The 21,005-nt window shown below is 40.9% G+C and overlaps 1 protein-coding gene across 3 annotated transcripts; it reads left to right on the forward strand.

Moving 5' to 3' along the window:
* Positions 1-13,750: 13,750 nt before the first annotated feature.
* LOC121773957 (vacuolar protein sorting-associated protein 35A-like) lies at positions 13,751-20,909 on the forward strand. 3 transcript variants are annotated; one of them, XM_042170869.1, is made up of 22 exons: positions 13,752-13,948; positions 14,029-14,125; positions 14,222-14,345; positions 14,793-14,978; positions 15,493-15,583; positions 15,773-15,829; positions 15,915-16,004; positions 16,081-16,203; positions 16,362-16,436; positions 16,509-16,568; positions 17,099-17,215; positions 17,815-18,054; positions 18,128-18,193; positions 18,340-18,426; positions 18,856-18,945; positions 19,014-19,103; positions 19,399-19,467; positions 19,551-19,631; positions 19,733-19,840; positions 20,006-20,109; positions 20,190-20,303; positions 20,380-20,909. In XM_042170869.1, exons 1-22 carry the CDS (start codon positions 13,853-13,855, stop codon positions 20,588-20,590), a joined length of 2,376 nt encoding a protein of 791 aa, XP_042026803.1. In that variant the 5' UTR covers positions 13,752-13,852; the 3' UTR covers positions 20,591-20,909. The 3 variants fall into 3 exon arrangements, 2 of the variants coding, with proteins under 2 accessions (XP_042026803.1, XP_042026804.1); XM_042170870.1 differs by having other exon boundaries at positions 13,753-13,948; positions 15,496-15,583; XR_006044888.1 differs by lacking the exon at positions 20,380-20,909 and having other exon boundaries at positions 13,751-13,948; positions 19,733-19,850.
* The last annotated feature ends 96 nt before the right edge of the window (positions 20,910-21,005 follow it).

Consider the following 21,005-nt stretch of genomic DNA (forward strand, 5'->3'; position numbering starts at 1 on the left):
ACCGGAATTGGTAGAGAAAAAAGGAGTCGATGAATCTTCAGCAGGTGAATGTTCCGGAACCGGGAAACGACCAAAACCTTTCCCAAACCGAGGAGAGGCAAAGAAAAAGAAGGATGAGCCAGTGGATCTTATGGATATTTTCGGGAAACTGGAGATAAATCTACCCTTCTTACAGGCTTTGAAAATGCCAGTTTTCAGCAAGTTCATCAAAGAGTTATAGCTGGGAAGGCTAGACCTAGTGGAAAAATCTTGATAGGCGAGAATGTGTCCGCGGTAATTCAGAAGCGGAGGATGCCTTCGAAATGCAATGACCCAGGTATGTTCACCTTGCCTATTTCCATCGGCGATGTAAAAATTGAGCATGCTATGTGTGACTTGGGAGCATCCATAAATGTGTTACCCCTGTCCATATACAAGAGGTTAGTGGGAGTAGGTATGGTGGATACGAAGGTTGTGATCCAATTGGCGGACAGGTCATGCATCTGCCCTGAAGGAGTGCTCGAGAACGTAATAGTCAAGGTACACGACTTCCTGTACCCGGCTGACTTCCATGTGATTAAGATGAGCGATAATGAGTCTGTAGAGTCTGGCGGAGTATTATTGGGGAGACCTTTCCTGCGAACTGCTAAGACTATCATTGATGTCTTTGATGGTACTATCTGTCTCGATTACAATGGGGATAAATATACATTCAGCATAGATGAGGCAATGAAGAAGCCACTTGATGTTGAAAATTTGCATTCTGTAGATATCATTAACCCCTTGGTCCAGGAATACCTCGAGACTGAATTAATGCAGGGACAGATTGAGAACTCAGAGATGAGTCATGCTGTTGATAGGGAGGTGGCCAGTTGGTGCCAAGCAATGAATACGAGCAAGTTGTCAGATGAAGAGCTAGCAGAAGCAATTCTGGAATTTTGCGCCAAGCCCGAGCTAGCCAGATCGAGGGAGACACTTTATGGGGCAAGCAAGGAAGATCTTCCTGGATCGACTAAGGGGATGACGACTGGAGCAGCAGAAAAGAACCCCCTGCCCCAGGAAAAAAATGTTCCCAAGAAGGAGTTGAAAAACACTTCCGCCAGGCCTAAAGTATGCTTACCTTGAGGCGAATGAGACTTTTCCGGTGATTATCAACAGCAACTTGATCAAGGAACAGGAAGAGGAGCTGCTGAAAGTCATCCGAAGGAACAAGAACGCTATTGGTTGGACACTTTCTGACTTGGTAGGGATTAGCCCTGATCTGTGCATGCATCACATTCGATTAAATGAAGGAGCGAAACCCTGCAGAGACCCTCAACGCAAATTGAATCCCAATATGAGGGAAGAGGTATTGAAGGAGGTATTGAAGTTGTTATCCCTAGGAATCATTTATTCCATACCAGACAGTGAATGGGTTAGCCCAGTACACATGGTACCCAAAAAGTCGGGAATCCAGGTTGTCAAGAACGACAAGAATGAGTTGGTACCGACCAGGCTAGTCACCGGTTGGAGGATGTGCATTGACTACAGAAAATTGAATGAGGCAACCAAGAAAGACCATTTTCCCCTTCCGTTCATTGACCAGATGCTGGAGAGATTAGCAGGCAAGCAATATTTCTGTTTCTTGGACGGATATAGTGGGTATTTCCAAATTTACGTGGACCCCGAGGACCAGGAGAAGACAACTTTCACGTGTCCGTTCGGAACGTATGCATATCGGAGAATGCCGTTTGGCCTTTGCAATGCACCAGGCACTTTTCAACGATGTATGATGAGTATTTTCTCAGACCTGCTGGAAAATTGCATCGAGATCTTTATGGACGACTTCACTGTATACGGGGATTCATTTGATTCATGTCTGGCGAGCTTGGATGTAGTGCTGAGAAGATGTCAAGAGAAGCACTTGGTTTTGAATTTCGAGAAATGCCACTTCATGGTCCCTGAAGGAATTGTCCTGGGGCATGTAGTATCGGAAAGGGGCATACAGGTGGACCAAGCAAAAGTGGACGTGATATCAAAACTGCCCCACCCGACAAATCAAAAGGAAGTGAGGGGATTCCTAGGTCACGCAGGATTCTACAGGAGATTTATAAAGGATTTTGCCAAAATTGCTCAGCCACTCACTCATCTGTTGCATAACGATGTTGAGTTTGTTTTTAATGAGGGGTGCATTAAGGCTTTTCAGCTGCTGAAGGACAGATTAGTATCTGCCCCCATCATCAGAGCACCTGATTGGGGTTTGCCGTTTGAAATCATGTGCGATGCGAGTGACTATGCAGTAGGGGCGGTGCTAGGTCAAAGAGTTGACGGAAAAAGTTACGTGATTTTCTATGCGTCAAAAACGCTAAATCAAGCCCAGAAAAATTACGACACCACGGAGAAGGAAATGTTGGCAGTCGTGTACTCTTTTGAAAAATTCCGACCATATCTGCTCGGGTCGAGGGTGATAGTCTTCACAGATCACGCTGCGATAAAGTACTTACTGGCAAAGAAGGAGTCTAAGCCAAGGTTGATCCGATGGGTGTTACTGTTACAGGAGTTTAACTGGGAAGTCAGAGACAAGAAGGGGACGGAGAACAAGGTGGCTGATCACCTGAGTCGCATTTACCAAGGTGAGACGGATGAAGCAATACCTGATGCGTTCCCGGAAGAACATCTTTATTATTTTAACGATTCTCCTAGACCTATCAATTGGGAAGAAGTAATGGCAGCAACAGGTCCAGGAGATGCTGAAAAAAGGAAATGCCAGGCGAATGCAGAGCCATGGTTCGCTGATCTAGCAAATTACTTGGTCACTAGAGAAGTGCCCAGTTCCGACGAAATTTCCCGGGCCCAGAAGATGAAATTAAAAAGTGAAGCCAAATACTACTTTTGGGACGATCCGTATTTGTGGAAAATGGGAGCTGACCAGGTAATTAGGAGATGCATTCCGGAGTGGGAGCAAAGGGATGTGCTGAATCATTGCCATGCTTTAGCTTGTGGGGGTCACTTTGGACCTAGGAAGACTGCAAGGAAGGTTCTAGACAGTGGTTTCTACTGGCCTACATTACATAAGGATGCATTCGAATTCTGCCAGAATTGCGAAAGGTGTCAGCAGATTGGAGGAATTTCTAGAAGGGACGAAATGCCACAAGTTCCGGTGATTGTTTGTGAGATTTTCGATGTTTGGGGTATGGACTTTATGGGTCCATTTCCATCTTCATATGGGAATACATACATACTTGTGGCGGTGGACTACGTTTCGAAATGGATAGAGGCAAAAGCTACGACCTCCTGCGAAGCTGTGGAAGTAGCCAAATTTCCGCGGTCTAACATTTTCAACAGGTACGGGATCCCTAGGGCTGTCATCTCAGACCAAGGAACTCATTTTAAGAACCGTACAATAGAGGCTCTCATGAAGAAATACGGAGTCCACCATAGGTTGTCTACACCTTATCATCCTCAGTCCAACGGCCAGGCAGAAATATCAAATAGGGAGATAAAGGCCATTCTCGAAAAAACGGTGAACCCGTCTAGGAAGGATTGGAGTAAGAGACTGGATGATGCATTATGGGCTTATAGGACAGCTTATAAGACACCTATTGGTATGTCACCATATAGGTTGGTATTCGGAAAAATGTGCCACTTACCCGTGGGAATCGAACACAGAGCATACTGGGCGGTCAAAGAGATCAACATGAATCCGCAGGCTTGTGAAGAAGAGAGGAAGATGCAGCTCCAGGAACTGGAAGAGTTACGGCTTGAGTCTTATGAATCTGCCATGTGGTATAAGGAAAAAACTAAGCTTTGGCATGATAAAAATCTCCGGGTCAAGGAACTCAGGGTAGGACAGAAAGTCCTTTTGTTTCAATCCAAGCTCAAGTTGATGCCTGGAAAGTTAAAGTCTAAATGGATTGGGCCTTACATCATCATGGGACTTCGAGCAAACGGAGCAGTTGAAATCCAGGGAAGTGCACCAAATTCCATACCTTTTCTTGTCAATGGACATAGGATAAAGGTCTTTAGGGATAGCTCAGTGTTGCGTGTAGTGGACGAAGTGCCACTACGCGCACTCTTTGATATCACCTAACCAGTCTAGGAAGGAAGTGTTTTTAAAATATCTCCTGGGTCTAGTAATTAAAAGTTTGACCATACCCTGATCCAGGAAATTTTGAGAACACTTGACAACAATTTTGTAAATATTTAATTGCTTTCTTTAAATCAAGAAAAATCCAAACAAATAAAAAATTTTTTTATTCTTCCAAAAATATTTTCGAAACACCAGACCCATCGGGAATGTTTTTGATGCTGTCATATCCTAGACCCGGGGAGTTTGGCGTTTCATATTTGTTTTTTTAGTTTGATGTTTTCTTTTAGTGTGTTTTGGCAGAAGGAATTTACTTGAGCAAGGAATTGTGGGGTAAAAGAGTTTTGGAGGGAGTTGGCACCGGTCCGGATTTCAAAGAGCACTTTATGGGGAGGTGTACGGTCGCTAGCGTCACCACCTGCACCCGCCTGCAAAAGGAAACTGTCCTCTCCAATGCCTACACTATGATCGGTTTTGGCCTTCTTATTTTCTCATTACTCATTCTCTCTCCAAATATTCTCTCTCCCAAATCAAAAACCCCAAATTTCAATCTCTCTCTAACCCTAATCTGAAAATTTCGCCCAAGTTCTTTTCAAAATTTTCTGCAGAATACCATGGATAACCAACAAGGAACCAGCAGCGCTTCTGGATCCGCCGAGAAGAGTGCGGCGGAGTTCATGAATGAACTATTTCAGAAGTTCGGAGGGGCCGATAAAGCGATGCAAGCGTTCGCGATGTTTGCAATGGGACAACCCATGCCAGCCGTTCCAACAACCACCGTGACACAACCGGAGGTTGTCGAGACACCACCCACTGCTGTACAAGAAACCGCACCGGAGGCTGCTACCATTATTCCAGAAGAAACCACCTCTGCCCAGGACACAGTCCCAGAAACCGCCACCAGGCCGGAGGACGATGCAGTGCCCGCCGTTCCAGGATCACCCATTGCGGAGATTCGCGAAGTAGAGACAGATCTGGCCGCGGGACTGACGTTATTGGCCGTAAGTGAACCCAGGTTAGGTTCTGATTCTCAGAAGGAAACCCCTGTTTTAAAGTTTGGAGGTGATGGTGTTTCAGAGGGAGTAAACCTTGATATTTCTGCTGTGAATTTGGTGGAGAGTGTTGTTGGGGGGGGTAGATGCTCTTGTTGCGGTAGTTGAGGACACCGCTATTACTGTTAGTAGGGTTGAGGGGGAAACCCCTGTTCTGGAGGCGTCTGTTGAGAGGGATGCCGTTGTTGATGATGATGATGTTCAAGTGGGCGGAGAAGCCCTAAATTCTGAGAAGGATGTAGAAAAGGAAACCCTAGACGTAGTTGGGGGCGATGAAGCCCAATTTACTGAGGAAGATGTTGATGCGGGAAGGACTCCCGAAAAATCTGTGGGCACTGAAGCCCAACCTGAAGGAAATCTTACGGGGTTAGAAACCCCTGTTTATATCACGGGGGCAACCCCATTGTTAGCAGAGGAAAGTGGAGCACTCGATTCTGAGGGTGCTCAAGAAACTGTCGATGCAGGACTCAACATGATAGTGGATTTAACTGAGGTCTCTGAGGAGGCCGATTCGCAGCTTAATCTAAGGGAAACAAGGAGACGGACACGTCGGAGTATTCTTGATGACATTGACGTATCTGCCCAACAAAAGGAAAAGGATACGCTGGACCTAGCGACAGCCGTGTCTGCGCAGGAAGACTCCCCCAGGCCGAGTGGAAGGGAGAGTGACGAAGAGGGGCGCCGCGCGAGGGCTAAGAAGAGGAAAGGGAAACAAATTGCTTCCTCCTCGACCGAGAAGGAGAGGGGGAAATCTACTGAATCCCCACTTCCTCCACCCGCCAAGGTACCATACGCCACAGAGCCCGAGAATCCTGCCAGGTCCAGTGATTCAGAGGAGGAGCAAGACGAGGATGTACTGAACTTTGAGCCGACGGAGATTTGGATTACAAAAGAGCTGCTAGACGATACGAGAAGATTTGACGATCCAAAACGTGTGGCCATATACAAGGAAAAGAGTGCTGAGGGAAAGGTGGCGAAGTCCGGAAAAATGTACCACCCGGCGGAACTCAAACATATTAGCTCTAACGATGAGTTCAGGGGGTATATAGATGCAATCGGTTTTGATTGGTTACTAAAGCACAGCACTTTCGAAGTTCCAGTCGACGCGGCCCGTGAATTCTTTTCCACCTTCCGGTTCAAATCCACCGCCGATTTGGATACGGATTCCATAGCTTTCAGGCTTTTTAATGAAGAACATAGGATGAGTATCCGGGAGTGGACGCTGCGGATGGGCTTGCTAACGAGAACAGAAGATGATGAGGGCCTGTGGAACGACAGAATGGTTGGTCCGCCGAAGTTGACGCCAGGATTTCAGGCACAAGGTGCGTGGGAGTTCTTGACTCACTCAAGAGTGGGTCAATTTAAAACAAGTTTTTCGAAGGCACACCATATAGAAAATCGGGTCCTGCGATTCGCCCAAACTTTTGTTAGCTACAACTTGATGGGCACTGCCAACAACGCCCTGACGACCGCCGACCTATACTTTACGTGGTGCATGGCCACAGGAGTACGAGTTCATTTGGGTTATTGGTTAGCCCAAGCCTGCCATCAAGTCACCTCCAACCCGTCCAGGCATCTGTACACGTGCCATCTTCTCGGGGCCTATTTGCAGCGCAACATTGTAATTAAAATCAGCAAGGCCTGCCGTGTAGTAAAGATGTGCTCAGCCCCGGAAGTCTTCAATTTCGACTTTTTTTTCAACAAGGGGTTGCTGATCGCCCGAGGGAAGGAGGTGTGTTTTTATGAGGTCGGTAAGTCAGAGGCACAAGTCAAGCAGGAACCCGATGGTGTGGAGGTAAAGGATCAAGCCACTGAGGACGAAGTCAGGCTGATGGTTCAGGGAGTTCAGAAAGAAGTTGAGGAGGTAAGGAAAGGAATCGACGGGGTACGCAAGGAAATGACTGAGATCCGAAGGGAATTCGGAAAAAGCAGGGAAGAGGCCGCAGTCCTGAGGGGACGTATCACCGATTGGGTGGCTTCGTCAAGTGAGCAAACCAACAGGATGGCGGAGGGTGTTGCTTTGATGACGACCATGCTGAAATGGCTGCACAAAAAGTTCCCGGATGCATCAGAAACTATTCCTGGGTCTAGCGGCAACATTACAACGCTAAGTCCAGGAAGTGTATCCGCGCAGAAGCCATCACAAGGCCCGAGGCCTCACATCACCCCCTCTTCCGCTAGACCCGTGATCCTGAGGACAGCCATACCCCGACCTACTGATGACCGACCAGAGAAGCCGGAGATGCCGGCCAGGAAGAAAGCAAAGGTGACCCAGCCGACGGTGCCACCAAAGTTTGGCTCCCACGGGGGCCAGACACCGAATTGAATTTCCCCTCAAACCCAAGTAACTTTTTCTTTCTTTTATTTAACAGTTCTTTCGTCTTATTTCTGTTTTACCTGCCAGCATGCTAGGTTCTGTATATATGTGTTGAACCCTTCCACTTAGACCAAGCATTGGTCTAAGTGTGAGAAGGGGTTATATGTCATAACATGTTTTGTGTTGTATGTTGTTCCTTCTCCCACTTAGCCCAATGCTTGGTCTAAGTGTGAGAAGTTTGTGTTTTGTTGAGTTCGTTTCATGTCGCCACTAACTGGCCTGCTTTCCACTTCATACGGATTGCTTGGGGACAAGCATAAATGAAGTGGGAGGGGGGACGCAGTTAGTGCAGTTAGTGTCTTGTACATATTCTGTTAGGTCTAGGAGTTTGTAGAAGTTTTTTTTTAGGTTTCGTGTTTGCATAACTGGTAAAATAAATAGCAAAAAGCCCCTTAGGGAGAGTAATTGAAGAGAAAATACATGCTAAATTGTGAATCCTTTTCTCTTAATAAATCAAAGTCAGTTGGATGAAGTAAGAACGATAGAGGATGCCTTAGATAACCCAGTTGTGCAGCCCTACTATAAGAGCGAGTTATAAGCCTATACACTTTGAGCTAACTTGTAAAAAGAATGGGCTACCACTTGATGCTTAGGGAGTAGAGAATAAAGGAGGTATAAGCTGGACGAAGTCCAGGAAAAGGAGGTATAAGCTGGACGAAGTCCAGGAAAAGGAGGTATAAGCTGGACGAAGTCCAGGAACCGGAGGTATAAGCTGGACGAAGTCCAGGGGAGGAGTTAAAATAATAAAACCGGAGGTATAAGCTGGACGAAGTCCAGGGAAAAAAAAAAAAAAAAAATTTTAAGGGCAGGAAGCAGTAGTAACCAGACCCAGGAATAAAAAGGAGACGGTAGGAAGGAGAAACTCTCATAACCCGATGCATCAGTGGAGTAACTTTAACTTAAGAGCGATCCGATCCTAACATCCCTGGTGAGGAATGAGTGATCGAGTGAATCTAACAATTGGGAAGTCAGAAGGCTATCTTGACGAACTGACAACTTGACTAGACAGAAGAAGGGAGGGGGAGGAATCTGAGGCTGTAAACGCTTGGATTGACCTTAAACTTGTGGGGATGGCTGCTAGGAAAATACCAGTTTATGCGCTTATGTGTTTTCTTTTCTTTTGTGATTTTTATGTGTTTCGTGTTGTAGTTGTCTAGGTCTAGGAGTCTGTTTTGTTTGTAGAATAGTACTTGGGGGGGGCGTGCATTGAAATTCGCCTTATTTCTTTTTCTTGTCTTTCATACTTGAGGACAAGCATGGTTTAAGTGTGAGCAGTTTGATAAGGCTAATTTCATGCATGGGTCTAGGGATTTAATTCGTGATTTTACTAGGACTAACGCACGTTTTAAGCCAGGTGTGTGAAGGAATTCTCCAGGTCCAGGAAAGAAGACCAAAAAATCACAAGGTCGAGGAACTGGCGATTTAGTGAACAATTATGAAGAGAATTGCTCGACGGAGGAAGCTCCAGAGTTGAAGGGTAGAATAGGGATTTCTACGAAGACTCAAGGGCTATGTCCGCATCTATAAAAGGCAGAAGCATGCAAGCTGGAGGGATCTTCTCGGGGGAGACCTCACCACAGCCTGTTGCTTAGTTCACTTTCCCACACACACACTTGATACTAGTTTTGAGGAGATCTCAGTTCGCACGTTCGGGTTTCATCTTAGCTTCCGATATGGTGTAACACCGCTCTTGTTAGGAGCGAAGAAACAATTTATTTTCCGCTTTCCGCATTTTACTTACTCTGCCGAGCTTCGTTGTTCGAAGCTCGGTTCGCTGTTTTCACCGAATAGTTTCTGGTTTAAATGCAAGTTTGATTTTCCGTTATGGCGATTGTGTTGATTTCTGGTTTGATCGTTTCGCTTATTGAGATTTTGGAGTTTTAAATTGTCTGAGTTGGATGCGTTTCGCAGCTGTTTACTGAGTTATTGTAGGTTAATGGTCAGATCCGGGAGATTGGAGTTGGATTGTGGAAGAATTTTGGTTGGATTTGCTGGATTTGTTGGTTGTTGGGTTCGGATGTCTTGGATCCGGAGTGGATCAAGTATTCTGACGTGAATCTGAGTAGTTTCGATCTGATTTTCATGCTTAGTTTACGTGTTTTACTTTCATTCCGTCTAGTGTACGCAGATCTGATGTTTTTCCGAGTTGCAGCAAGATAACGACGACCAAATCTCTATATTCTGTCGAATCTCGCTTTTTGCTCTGTTTTGTTCATCTGCAAGTTTAATTCGGTTGAGAGGATGCATTTTGCTGCGAGCTAGCGTCAGAGTTTGTTAATCTGCAGTTCTTTCCGTACTTGCCATTTTTGGAATTATGGTCCCCACTTTCAGTCATATTCTGTTTAGCTAGATTAGGTAGTTGTTTACACTGTCTAGGAAGTGGTTATGTTTCTTGTTGTCGAAGTCTGAATTTACAAGTTTAACATGTCCTAGGTCTAGCATTTACATTTTCTGCCTAGGTCTAGAGTTAGTTTAAAATTCTCAACCCTTTTGTTGCGTGGCAGCAGCCATTTGTCTGTCCAAAGTCTCTGAGCACTACTTTGCGAGTCCATCTCTGTGGGATCGACCCCACTTCCCTATACTAATTCATAGTATTCGGGTTGAGGGATTTATATTTTTTTGAAGGGGAGTCGATGTGTGTCCAACGACCAAGCACTTTATGTTCTCTTAAGTTCCTAGACCTTGTGCTCTAGTGGATTTAAGGAGCGTGGTGTCTTGACCAAGCGCTTGCAGTGATCTATTTCTGTGCACACGTGTTAAAATAATCCTCGTTTCATTGATTATATTAGGATTTCGCGATATGGACCAGAAGATCCTTCTGTATTGCATTATCAGCACAGTCATATATCTCGCAAGGCGTGGGCAGACGAGGAAACAACTCCATTCAATATTCGGCGCTTTGAGGGCCATTTTTGGGAAATAGATAATCATCACAGACGAGTGATTGATTATGTCTGCAGATTAGGTTTGGGTGGAGTTTTTTACTGTGGGAAGTCTCTAGATGTAGATCATGCTTTGATCACAGCTTTGGTTAAACGTTGGAGGTCAGAGACACATACATTCCATCTTCTCGTAGGAGAAACTACTATTACATTACAGGACGTTCAAGTCTTATGGGCTCTACGTGTAGATGGAGTACCCGAAATGGTTATTGTGAATCTGGGTAGAAGAGTTTATGTGATGAATTGTTGGGCTTCTATCCCCTTCAAAGCGAGATGAAGGAAAACGGTATCTTGGCATCGGCTCTAATACATAGGATGTCGATTGAGCCGTTAGAAGATGGTCTGGAAGACGAAGCCTACATTCAACGGGCACTTATGATTGTGCTTGTGCTATTGGGAGGGTTGATATTACCCGATGGCTTAGGGTGTAAGATACCTCTGATGTGGTTGACCCAACTTCGAGATGTAGAGGCTGCCTCTATGATTAGTTGGGCGAGTACTGCACTTGCTACATTATATCATAATCTTTGTGAGGCGTCCATGGGCAAAAGGATAGACATTGGAGGTCCGACAGTACTCCTACAGCTGTGGGTGTGGGAGAGGATGCCCACTTTGAGACCCGATTTTGTGATGGCAAGTATACGTACAAAAAACACTCCATGTGCATTAATGTAAGTTTGTTGTTTCCTCTCTTTTGTGTATTTAATGACAACATATTAAATTGGAAACTTATCTCATTGTAGGTGGACTGGCTCATATATGATAAACAAAGCCCCCAAACATTCTGTTCGACATTATCTATTTTGTCTCAGACAATTATGGGCATGTTTACACGTAGGTGAACGCTCCAGGCCAAGTTTGTCTCAGACAATTATGGGCATGTTCCCACGTAGAAGGTCTAGCAGTGACAACAGAGGAAAAGACCCGATTAAATATACACCATCGTCATTTAAGTAGCCAGTTATCATGAGATGTATTGTCTACTTATTACATGTGGATTGTGATGTGTATTTTCGAGCTTTTATATCAATGAACTAATAACACACAAGCTTTTTTTTATTCCTCCAAAATTGCCGCAAGAAACTGCTGAATAGCAGTTAGAATTCATAACGCCCGACCGGACGAACTTTCTGGACACTTCGTGGAATTCACCCGACCGGTGTTTTGGTGATGTCAAAACACCCGACCGGGTGTTTGTTCTGGACGCCGCATGCCTTACTCATTTCACCCGGCTGGGTGTTTTGAAACTGGAAATTCACCCGGCCGGGTGTAAGTTCTGGAATCCTCCAACATGCATTTCCGGCGAACTTCCAGCTTTCAACCCTACTAAACTTCAGTAAAAGTAAAACTTGATGAGTTATAATTAACATAAAAATGTGTAGGCTAAGGGGAAAAGTATAGGAAATTTTTCGTAATAAGATGATTTTTAACGTAACAGTATTACTTAAGCATGTAATTTCAGTCTTAATAACTATTAGAAAATCTAAAATACTGTTCGTAAACATAATAAAATTCAAGTCTCAAACATGTATCCAAGGCAAACACGCGAGAGCGTCACGCGTGTTTAGTTCAAACACGCGAGAGTGTCATGCGTGTTTATTAAACACGCGAGAGCCTCATGCGTGTTTCATTCAAACACGCGAGAAGCTCACGCGTCTTTCCTATCACTGGAAATGTTTTTTTCCCGGGTACAAATGGCGGATAGCGGGGCCCATAACGTACTTTCGTGGAATTTAGCCGTGAGATTGGTGTCAGGCAGAAGATTGGGGTGGGTGGGGAGGGGAGGAGGAGGAAGTTGAGGTCATCCGCAACGCTGTTACTTAACCGTTCCTGAAATTACTATTCATGGGCCTCACTGTACTTTTTTACTCCATCTCTTAACTAAGGGACGGATAATTATATGAATGAATGGTCAATGTTTATTTTTATTAATGCACGGCGTAAAAAGAGTGTTGTAACCCATGAATAATGTGGTGAAGAAATGAATTTAAGAGATGCATTGTGAATGACCTAAAGTTAGGGGCGAACATTTGGATTTTGGATCGATTTTTTTTAATCTGATCCAATCTGAAAATTCAAAATTTTATGATAAAATAAATCCGATTCGATTCGACTTGAATTGTCTGAAAATCTGAATCCACAATTCGGACTATGAAATCCGATCTAATTTGAAAATCCAAAATTGCATAAAAATATGAGTAATATAAATAACCGAAAATCCTTTAAAATATTTGGAAATCTAATACTACTAAAAATCCACAAATCTAATATTGAATATCACTAGAATTGTTCAACACAAAAGTTTTATATTTGTGGGGTTTATATATTATACAATACAGAATATATATTTCGGATTTGAAAATATTCGATCCGATCTGATCCGAACATCCGAAAATTTAAAAAAATTCAATTTGAAAATCTGAACTGAAGTTTAAATTTTGGTTTGGTTCAGATTTCGAATAAGTAGAGAATATAAATAAATAAAGCATGACAAAAAAACACATTTTGTTGTCATATAACTCCAAAATAAATGAGTAATCTACTCTACCAAACTATTCTGAAGTGTTTATTTTATCCATATAATTAGTATTACCATTAATGGGTCATCTTATATTGCTTATATCATCATAAATTCATAATCCAAAACTAAGACTAAATCTATATCCTTAGATTTTGAGATGAGTGGATGCGATTAAACCTCACGAATTTCAATAAATAGTAGACAAAATATCAACGAAGGGGTAAGATCGTCATTCTGTTATCATAGCATAATATTCATGAGTTTTTTTATATTAACATAATGTATTACAAATATCAACACAATGACATGAGAATTTCAACTCAAGTACATGAAAATATCAACAATGTTTTATTGATATTTTGCATGCATTATATTGAATTTTTTTATACATTTGTTGCGAAAACTGAAAAAAAATTATTAAATTTCATCATCCGAACATTATTAGAACATATGCAATTGAGATCTCGTTAGAATTCTTTTAAAATTTTCTTTAATTTGATAAAGTTCCATAAAATTTTGTGCCGCCCAAGGAAGGTTTATCTTCTTTAAGACGGAGGGAGTATAAAATTAACTTTAATATCCTTTAAGTTTATTTACTAATTATGGAGTATAAATTTAAAATATAATATGCGTGATATTATTTCAGCCACCAGATCTTCTAATCTAATGGCTAAGAATTGGTCTGAATTTAGAATTACTAATTAATTTGTAATTGATCATAATCCTACCATTAGTTTGTTTATTTTATTTATAATTATTAGTTTTAAATCATTTTAAAAATCCTTATTCTGATTATTTCCCATTTCAGTTTAGTTCTATTTTGATGAGCTGGGTGTGGTGTGGGGTTTGATAGTTTGTTGAAGTAATCTGTCCGTCACAGTGTGTGTGTGCGCGTGTGTGAGAGGGAGAGGAACGATGATCAGTGACGGAGTTGTAGAAGACGAAGAAAAATGGTTGTCAGCTGGGATCGCCGGCCTGCAACAAAATGCTTTCCACATGCATCGCGCTCTCGTACTTGCATCTTTCATCTAATTTGCCCCCGATTCAGTTAAACCCTAGATTCTCAATTGCAGTTGCTTTTCGATTTTTAGGATTCCAACAATTTGAAGGATGCTCTCAAGTACTCCGCTCAGATGCTCTCGGAGCTCCGCACTTCCAGGCTCTCCCCTCACAAATATTACGAACTTTGTGTGTAACTAAATTTTGGCTGTTTTCTGTTGCATTTGATTTTGTTACTTTTATTTCCCTCGAAAATATTTTCTTTTTTACGTGTTTGCTGCATAGATATGAGGGCTTTTGATGAATTAAGGAAATTGGAGATCTTCTTCAAGGAGGAGACTAGTCGCGGCTGCTCCATTGTTGAGCTCTATGAACTCGTGCAGCATGCTGGAAACATCTTGCCGAGACTGTAAGGGATCATTTATATATTTATCCTTTCATATGTGTATTTAATGTGCAAAAATTAAGAAATCCGGGTTAACTTGGTCATGTATTTTGGATGTTAAATTGCATATTTGGATCCGCATTACTGCTTGCAGAATAGGACCTTAGAAGCCCTATGCTGACAGAAGGAATGAAAATAGACTCTGTAGGACTGTCTGATGAAAGATATGCATTCTTTTCCTTCTCAATTTTTTGTATGTGCTTCCTTTGGGAAAATTCTCATGTATGCCAATAACTTGATGATTGTTCCATATTGAAAATTTGATCTAAAGGTTACATGCTAACCATGGCCCCCCTGCAACATAGTTTGTTAAGGTTTAAGTTGTTAATCTTTGTCATGCAAAGATTTTTCTGTAGTGCATGCGCATGATAGAGTTGGCCACTCTTATTAATTTCATCTTCCTTTTCTCAGATATCTGCTCTGTACTGTTGGCTCTGTATACATAAAGTCGAAAGAAGCTCCAGCAAAGGATGTTCTCAAAGATCTGGTAGAAATGTGTCGCGGGATCCAACATCCTTTGCGTGGTCTTTTTCTAAGGAGTTACCTATCTCAAGTCAGTAGAGATAAGTTGCCGGACATTGGATCTGAATATGAGGGGTAAGGATTAATGTCATTATATGCTTTTCTGTCAATTTAGATCGATTTCATAGAAATTATGATTGCATGAAGTTCATTCTGTGCTTATTTGCAATTATTATTTAATTATATGCAGGAGTGAGGAAACCAGTAGCTGAGCCTGTCAAATTTTATATTCAGTGTCCTGTATTATTTTGGAAATTTAGGGTTTAATTGTTTGATCCTAGGGATTAAGTCTTCATTGTAGGATTGAACTGTATTGAGGCTTGTCTGCCTATGTGTTTTACGCACATGTTTTAATAAGAAGTAAGGATAGAAAGTTCTCATAACACTGACCCATGTGTTTCTGAAAATACTTTACATCCACATAAATCTAAATATTCTCTTTAAGTATCTCATTACTTATGTTCGTACTTCATTTCTTTATTTTAATTCCTCAGCTGATTTCTACTGTTGGTGTGTGCTATTATTGATTTGATCATATTCTCCAGCATTCCTAATAAGATTTCATCCGCTAAACATTCCTTTTCTCTAATAGGGATGCTGATACTGTCATGGATGCCGTTGAGTTTGTGCTCCAAAACTTCACAGAAATGAACAAACTTTGGGTTAGAATGCAACACCAGGTAAGATCAGAAGCTATTCTCATTAGCTGATCTCGTCTTATTACAAATCAAAAGAAAAAGAAAAAAAGAACTTTTCCAAGAGCTGATTTGTTTTTCAAAATATTGGCAGTTGTTTGTCTTGATTTCAGAATGACCTATGCTAATCTGATTGTGATCTCTGGCTTTCCCTGTCACATCGCTTATTTGTAGGGACCTGCTAGGGAAAAGGATAAGAGGGGTAAAGAAAGGGGTGAGCTACGTGATCTGGTAAACATCTTCATATAATTAATAGTTATCTGTATTAATGGTTGACTGTCACTGAATTCTTGTTTTCTTCACTTACTTTGGTTAGGTTGGTAAGAACCTTCATGTCCTCAGCCAGATTGAGGGTGTTGATCTTGAAATGTACAAAGAAACTGTGCTTCCCAGAGTGTTGGAGCAAGTAAGTATTGCTTGCGCCAGACTGTTTATAACAATTTTTCTGCTAATATTTTGATGTTACACATATTGGGCTTCAGGTTGTCAACTGCAAGGATGAACTTGCCCAATATTACTTGATGGATTGCATAATTCAAGTCTTCCCAGATGAATATCACTTGCAGACACTTGAAACATTATTGAGTGCCTGCCCTCAACTTCAGGTATGTAGATTCCGTGCTCGATATGATGGACTCACAACACCTAAGTTGGAGGTTCATTCTCCATATCCACTGGTGTTCTGCAGTCCTGGACTAGCGATTGTGCTTTACTGTTTTTTACCTTTTAAAACTTCTTTAACAATCATGGTGTTCTACTGCAGTCTTCTGTTGATGTTGAAACAGTGCTTTCTCGACTAATGGAAAGACTCTCAAATTATGCTGCTTCTGGTTCAGAAGTAAGTAATCGAGAATTTCATGAAAGTTAGCATGAGAAATTGTGGCTCCACCTCTAAGTTACCATTCTACAGGTGTTACCTGAATTTTTTCAAGTAGAAGCTTTCGCAAAACTGAATAATTCCATTGGCAAGGTAAATCTATTTAGTTTCCACCTGAGTCAAAGATATTTAGAATTTATAATGATGATTTGGGCTATGATAATTCTTCAAATGTTGCTTGGCATTGTGACTGAATTTCAAACTGAATGATTAGAAATGGAAATAGGTCCAAGTACAAAATATAACTAGAATCTGCAATGCATCTTATTGATATATTAGTTGATAGTTAGATTCTTCTATGGAACTTATATTTATTAATTACCTATGCTTCTTGTTTTATTAACAATCACATTGAAGTTGATTTTGGTGCTAACTTCTAAGTAGTAAGCACGAGGGTTTGCCAATTATGTTGTTACTAAGTTTCCTCGGGCTTGCTTTGGCTTTTGGGATGTGATTATATATAAATATCCATGCTTGTGAAGCCAGCATCCAGATATTCTTCTTTTACTTGAATGTGTGTTTGTACTTGGCTTCTGCTTTATGCAAGCTTGATATCCAGACCCCCCCTCCCCCATCTTTTTTTTAGTTTTACCCTGCCAGTTAGCTGTTTACTCTGGATGCAGGTGATAGAAGCACAAGAAAATATGCCCATTGCTGGAGTTGTTACTTTATATGCGTCTCTTTTGACATTTACACTACAAGTTCATCCTGATCGGCTTGATTATATTGACCAGATTCTGGTATGTTTCTCTTAGCTGGTAATGATATCTCCTAGGGTTAGTTTAGGTGCATCATCCCTTATTATCAGTTGTCCAATCCTTTTTAGCATGATTATTTTGGCAATATTTGAATAGTCATATTCTGTTTGCATCAACAGTTTTGGGTATCATTGACATAAGTTGCAGTTTTTTTAGCAGGAGCCTTAAGTGGATTTATCATGAGAGGGAGTAAACTCCTACATTATGTTTATTGGATAGAATGTATAAAGAAAGCCACTTTTGATGTACCTCTTTTGTCCAAGAAAAAAAAGTTAATAAGTTAAATCACTGTTACCAACTAGTAGCTAGAATCTTCTTGTTCAAAAGCTGTTGAGTAAAGAAGTCTGAAAAAAGTTGGTCATGAGGATCCTTTTAAATCCACTATAAGTCTATAACTCATATGTGCAGAACCTAAGAAACTGCTGCAATTATTCTCTCTGTAAAAGATTGTGTGGCTTTTTTGTTTCTGCACTAGTCTATGTAGATTCAGTTTTGACTTGCCTGATGGTTGACGTACCTTTGTTTGTTTTAATATGTCTTGTGCCGATATTACTAATCAGATACCATGCGTTTTCCTGCAGGGAGCATGTGTAAAGAAACTTTCAGGAAGAGAAAAGCTTAATGATAGCAAAGCAACAAAACAGATTGTTGCACTTTTAAGTGCTCCACTTGAGAAATATAAGGATATAGACACTGCATTGAACCTGTCTAATTATCCCCGCATCATGGAGTGTTTAAATGATGGAACACATAAAGAGATGGCCAATGTCATTGTACAAAACATTTTGAAAAACAAGACTTGCATATCAACTGCAGAGAAGGTATGTTTTAAAAATTTACTTCCAATTATAGAAGGATTGGTCCTTTTCTGACCGACAGTTATCGTTCTTATAGGTGGATGCGCTATTTGAATTGATAAAGGGGCTTATCAGAGATCTTGATGGAGATACTCATGATGAGGTAGTTTGGAGATGATATATATCATGTTAATACTACCATTTGGTTTAGCTAACAGATAATTCTTTTTTCCTGAAATATTTTATTTTCCTTCTAAGTCAGTTAATTTGCTTTCGTTCTTGATAGTTTATCGTTCCTTGTTTTCTTAGCTTGATGCGGACTTCATAGAGGAACAGAATTCCGTTGCCCGTCTTATACAAATACTGCACAGTGATGATCCTGAAGAAATGTTGAAGGTATTTGCAATGTTTATTCTTGATAAAGTTCAAAGACACTACAGTTTTACTATTTAAGTGATGCTTTCCCTTTCCATCAGCAACATTAGCTGGCTTTGTTTCTGATTTTACTCATCTGCCAGGCAATGATTATACAATTTTATCTCATTCTAAAATGATGCAGTACAAGTTATTATCTATTTCACAGTTTGTGGCTCTATTTGTGAAAGATCTTCTTACTTGAAACTGAAGTCTCATCTACAGTTATCACATCTCTTTCTTCCTCTCCTTTTCTTTCTATTTCCTCTCTTCATTAGTATCATTTGAAACTTATAATTTCCAATGGTTGCATGAGGTCATCAATAAATGATATTTATATCCTATACATTTATAGATTACGGTTCATTTGGCCTTATGCTGAATGACCATCATTTCTTTCTTCCATTCCAGGTTATCGAAACTGTGAGGAAGCACATTTTGACTGGAGGGCGGAAGCGGCTTCCTTATACTGTTCCTCCACTTATATTTAGTTCTCTAAAGGTATTTCCCCCTTTTTGCCTCTACATGTGTTAGGTTGCTCTATATGATGATGGTTGTCTTCTATGCAGCTGGTACGTCGACTGGAAAAACAAGAAGAAAGTGTCTCTGGTGATGAGGCATCTACGACACCAAAAAAGATCTTTCAATTAGTGACACAGGTATTAATGATTTTAACCTGCAACTTTCTGTACATTCTTTGTTGGTTTTTGCTGCTCTTGGCCATTTAACATGCTTATTCAATTTCTACTTTGGGAAAACATTTTGCGCTTCATTCACCTTGTAGGAAATTTAAAAAATCGCACATTGTTTTGTGGTGTCAATGCATCTGGATATTGTATTTCCTCCAGACGCAGATTGACTTGAATTGTAGAGATTTTCAATTTGAGCTTTAAACATTAATTTTCCAGCTGCAGATTGTCATAGTTTACCTTGATATTACTTTTTTTATTGTAGACAATTGAGGCCCTGACAAGTATTCCGGTTCCTGAACTGGCTCTGGGGTTATATTTGCAATGTGCTGAGGTACTTCTTAAACCTGAAATGAAAAACTTAGGTGAAGTGTTGCATTTTGTCTGACAAGTAGTCTTTGATTTGTGGATTATCAGGCTGCAAATGACTGTGACCTCGAACCTGTTGCATATGAATTTTTTACCCAAGCTTATATATTGTATGAAGAAGAAATTACGGTAACCTTCCGAACGTCACATTCTTTTGACTAATAGCAATAATTCTGTTTGCCTGCCTTGATATTTATACTCTTCACTTTTGCCTGACTTTGTTTCCCTAGGATTCAAAAACTCAGGTGACTTCGATACACTTGATAATTGGGACACTCCAAAGGATGCATGTCTTTGGTGTTGAAAATAGAGATGCATTGACACACAAGGCCACAGGGGTAAATTATTGTAAGCCTTATATTATAGCAATACTATGTTTATCCCTAATAACCACGGGATAGCACAGTATAGACTATAGAGTTGTTCTATTTAATCCTATATAGCAGATCTTTCTAGCTGTACTCTAAGAATGAACCTGACTTTTCATCTTTAATAATCCTTAGTATTCTGCAAAGCTGTTAAAGAAACCCGACCAGTGTAGAGCTGTTTATGCTTGCTCACACCTGTTCTGGCTCGATGACCATGATAGTATCAGAGATGAAGAAAGGTATTACTACTTTTTTAGCAAGTTGTGATAGATCCATTTGGAAAAAAATACAACCATTGAATTTAAATGTTTCTCTTTAGGGTCTTGCTTTGCCTGAAGCGCGCACTAAGAATCGCAAATGCTGTTCAACAAATGGCAAACGCAACTAGAGGCAGCAGCGGATCAGCTTTGCTATTTATAGAGATACTAAACAAGTGATGATCACTACCATTCACACTATTTTCTCATTATGTTTCTGAGAATATTCATTTGCTGTTTATGTTAATATAGGTATCTCTACTTTTACGAGAAAGGGGTCTCGCAGATTACTGTTGAATCAATTCAGGACCTAATTAAATTGATCAGAAACGAGATGCAAGGTGATGCTTCACCATCAGATCCAGCCGCAGACGCCTTCCTTGCAAGTACATTACGGTATATACAGTTCCAGAAGGACAAAGGTGGCGCTGTGGGGGATAAATACATGCTCATTACAGATTAGTTTTCACGTCGAATCTTCAGCACCAGGTTTTACTCGAGCCAACCGGAGAGAATGTTGCTGGTCCGTTCTGGTTTTGAGGCGAGGAGAAAGCGTGACCTTTGTTTTTTTGTTGACCGACTCCAATTTTAACGTCTCCTGAACAGTGCTATAGAAAGTGTTGATAAGTATAGTAAATTCTTGATTCAATGCTGACTAGCTGGCTACGGCGTTTGAGGTGTTATGTCTGTTGTTGAAAATTGGTTTAATGAGAGTGGTACTTAATTCCTCTGTAATTTTCACATCCCCTATTTTACGTGCTGTTTAGACAAGTTGTATTTTATTGATTTATGCTTCTTTTTTTTTTTGGCAATGTGTACTCTTTTGAACATCAGATTTTCCATTAAGCAATAGAAGAGAGGTTTCGAAAATTTTGAAA

Source organism: Salvia splendens, chromosome 17 (genome assembly GCF_004379255.2).
Source record: "Salvia splendens isolate huo1 chromosome 17, SspV2, whole genome shotgun sequence".
NCBI lineage: Eukaryota > Viridiplantae > Streptophyta > Magnoliopsida > Lamiales > Lamiaceae > Salvia > Salvia splendens.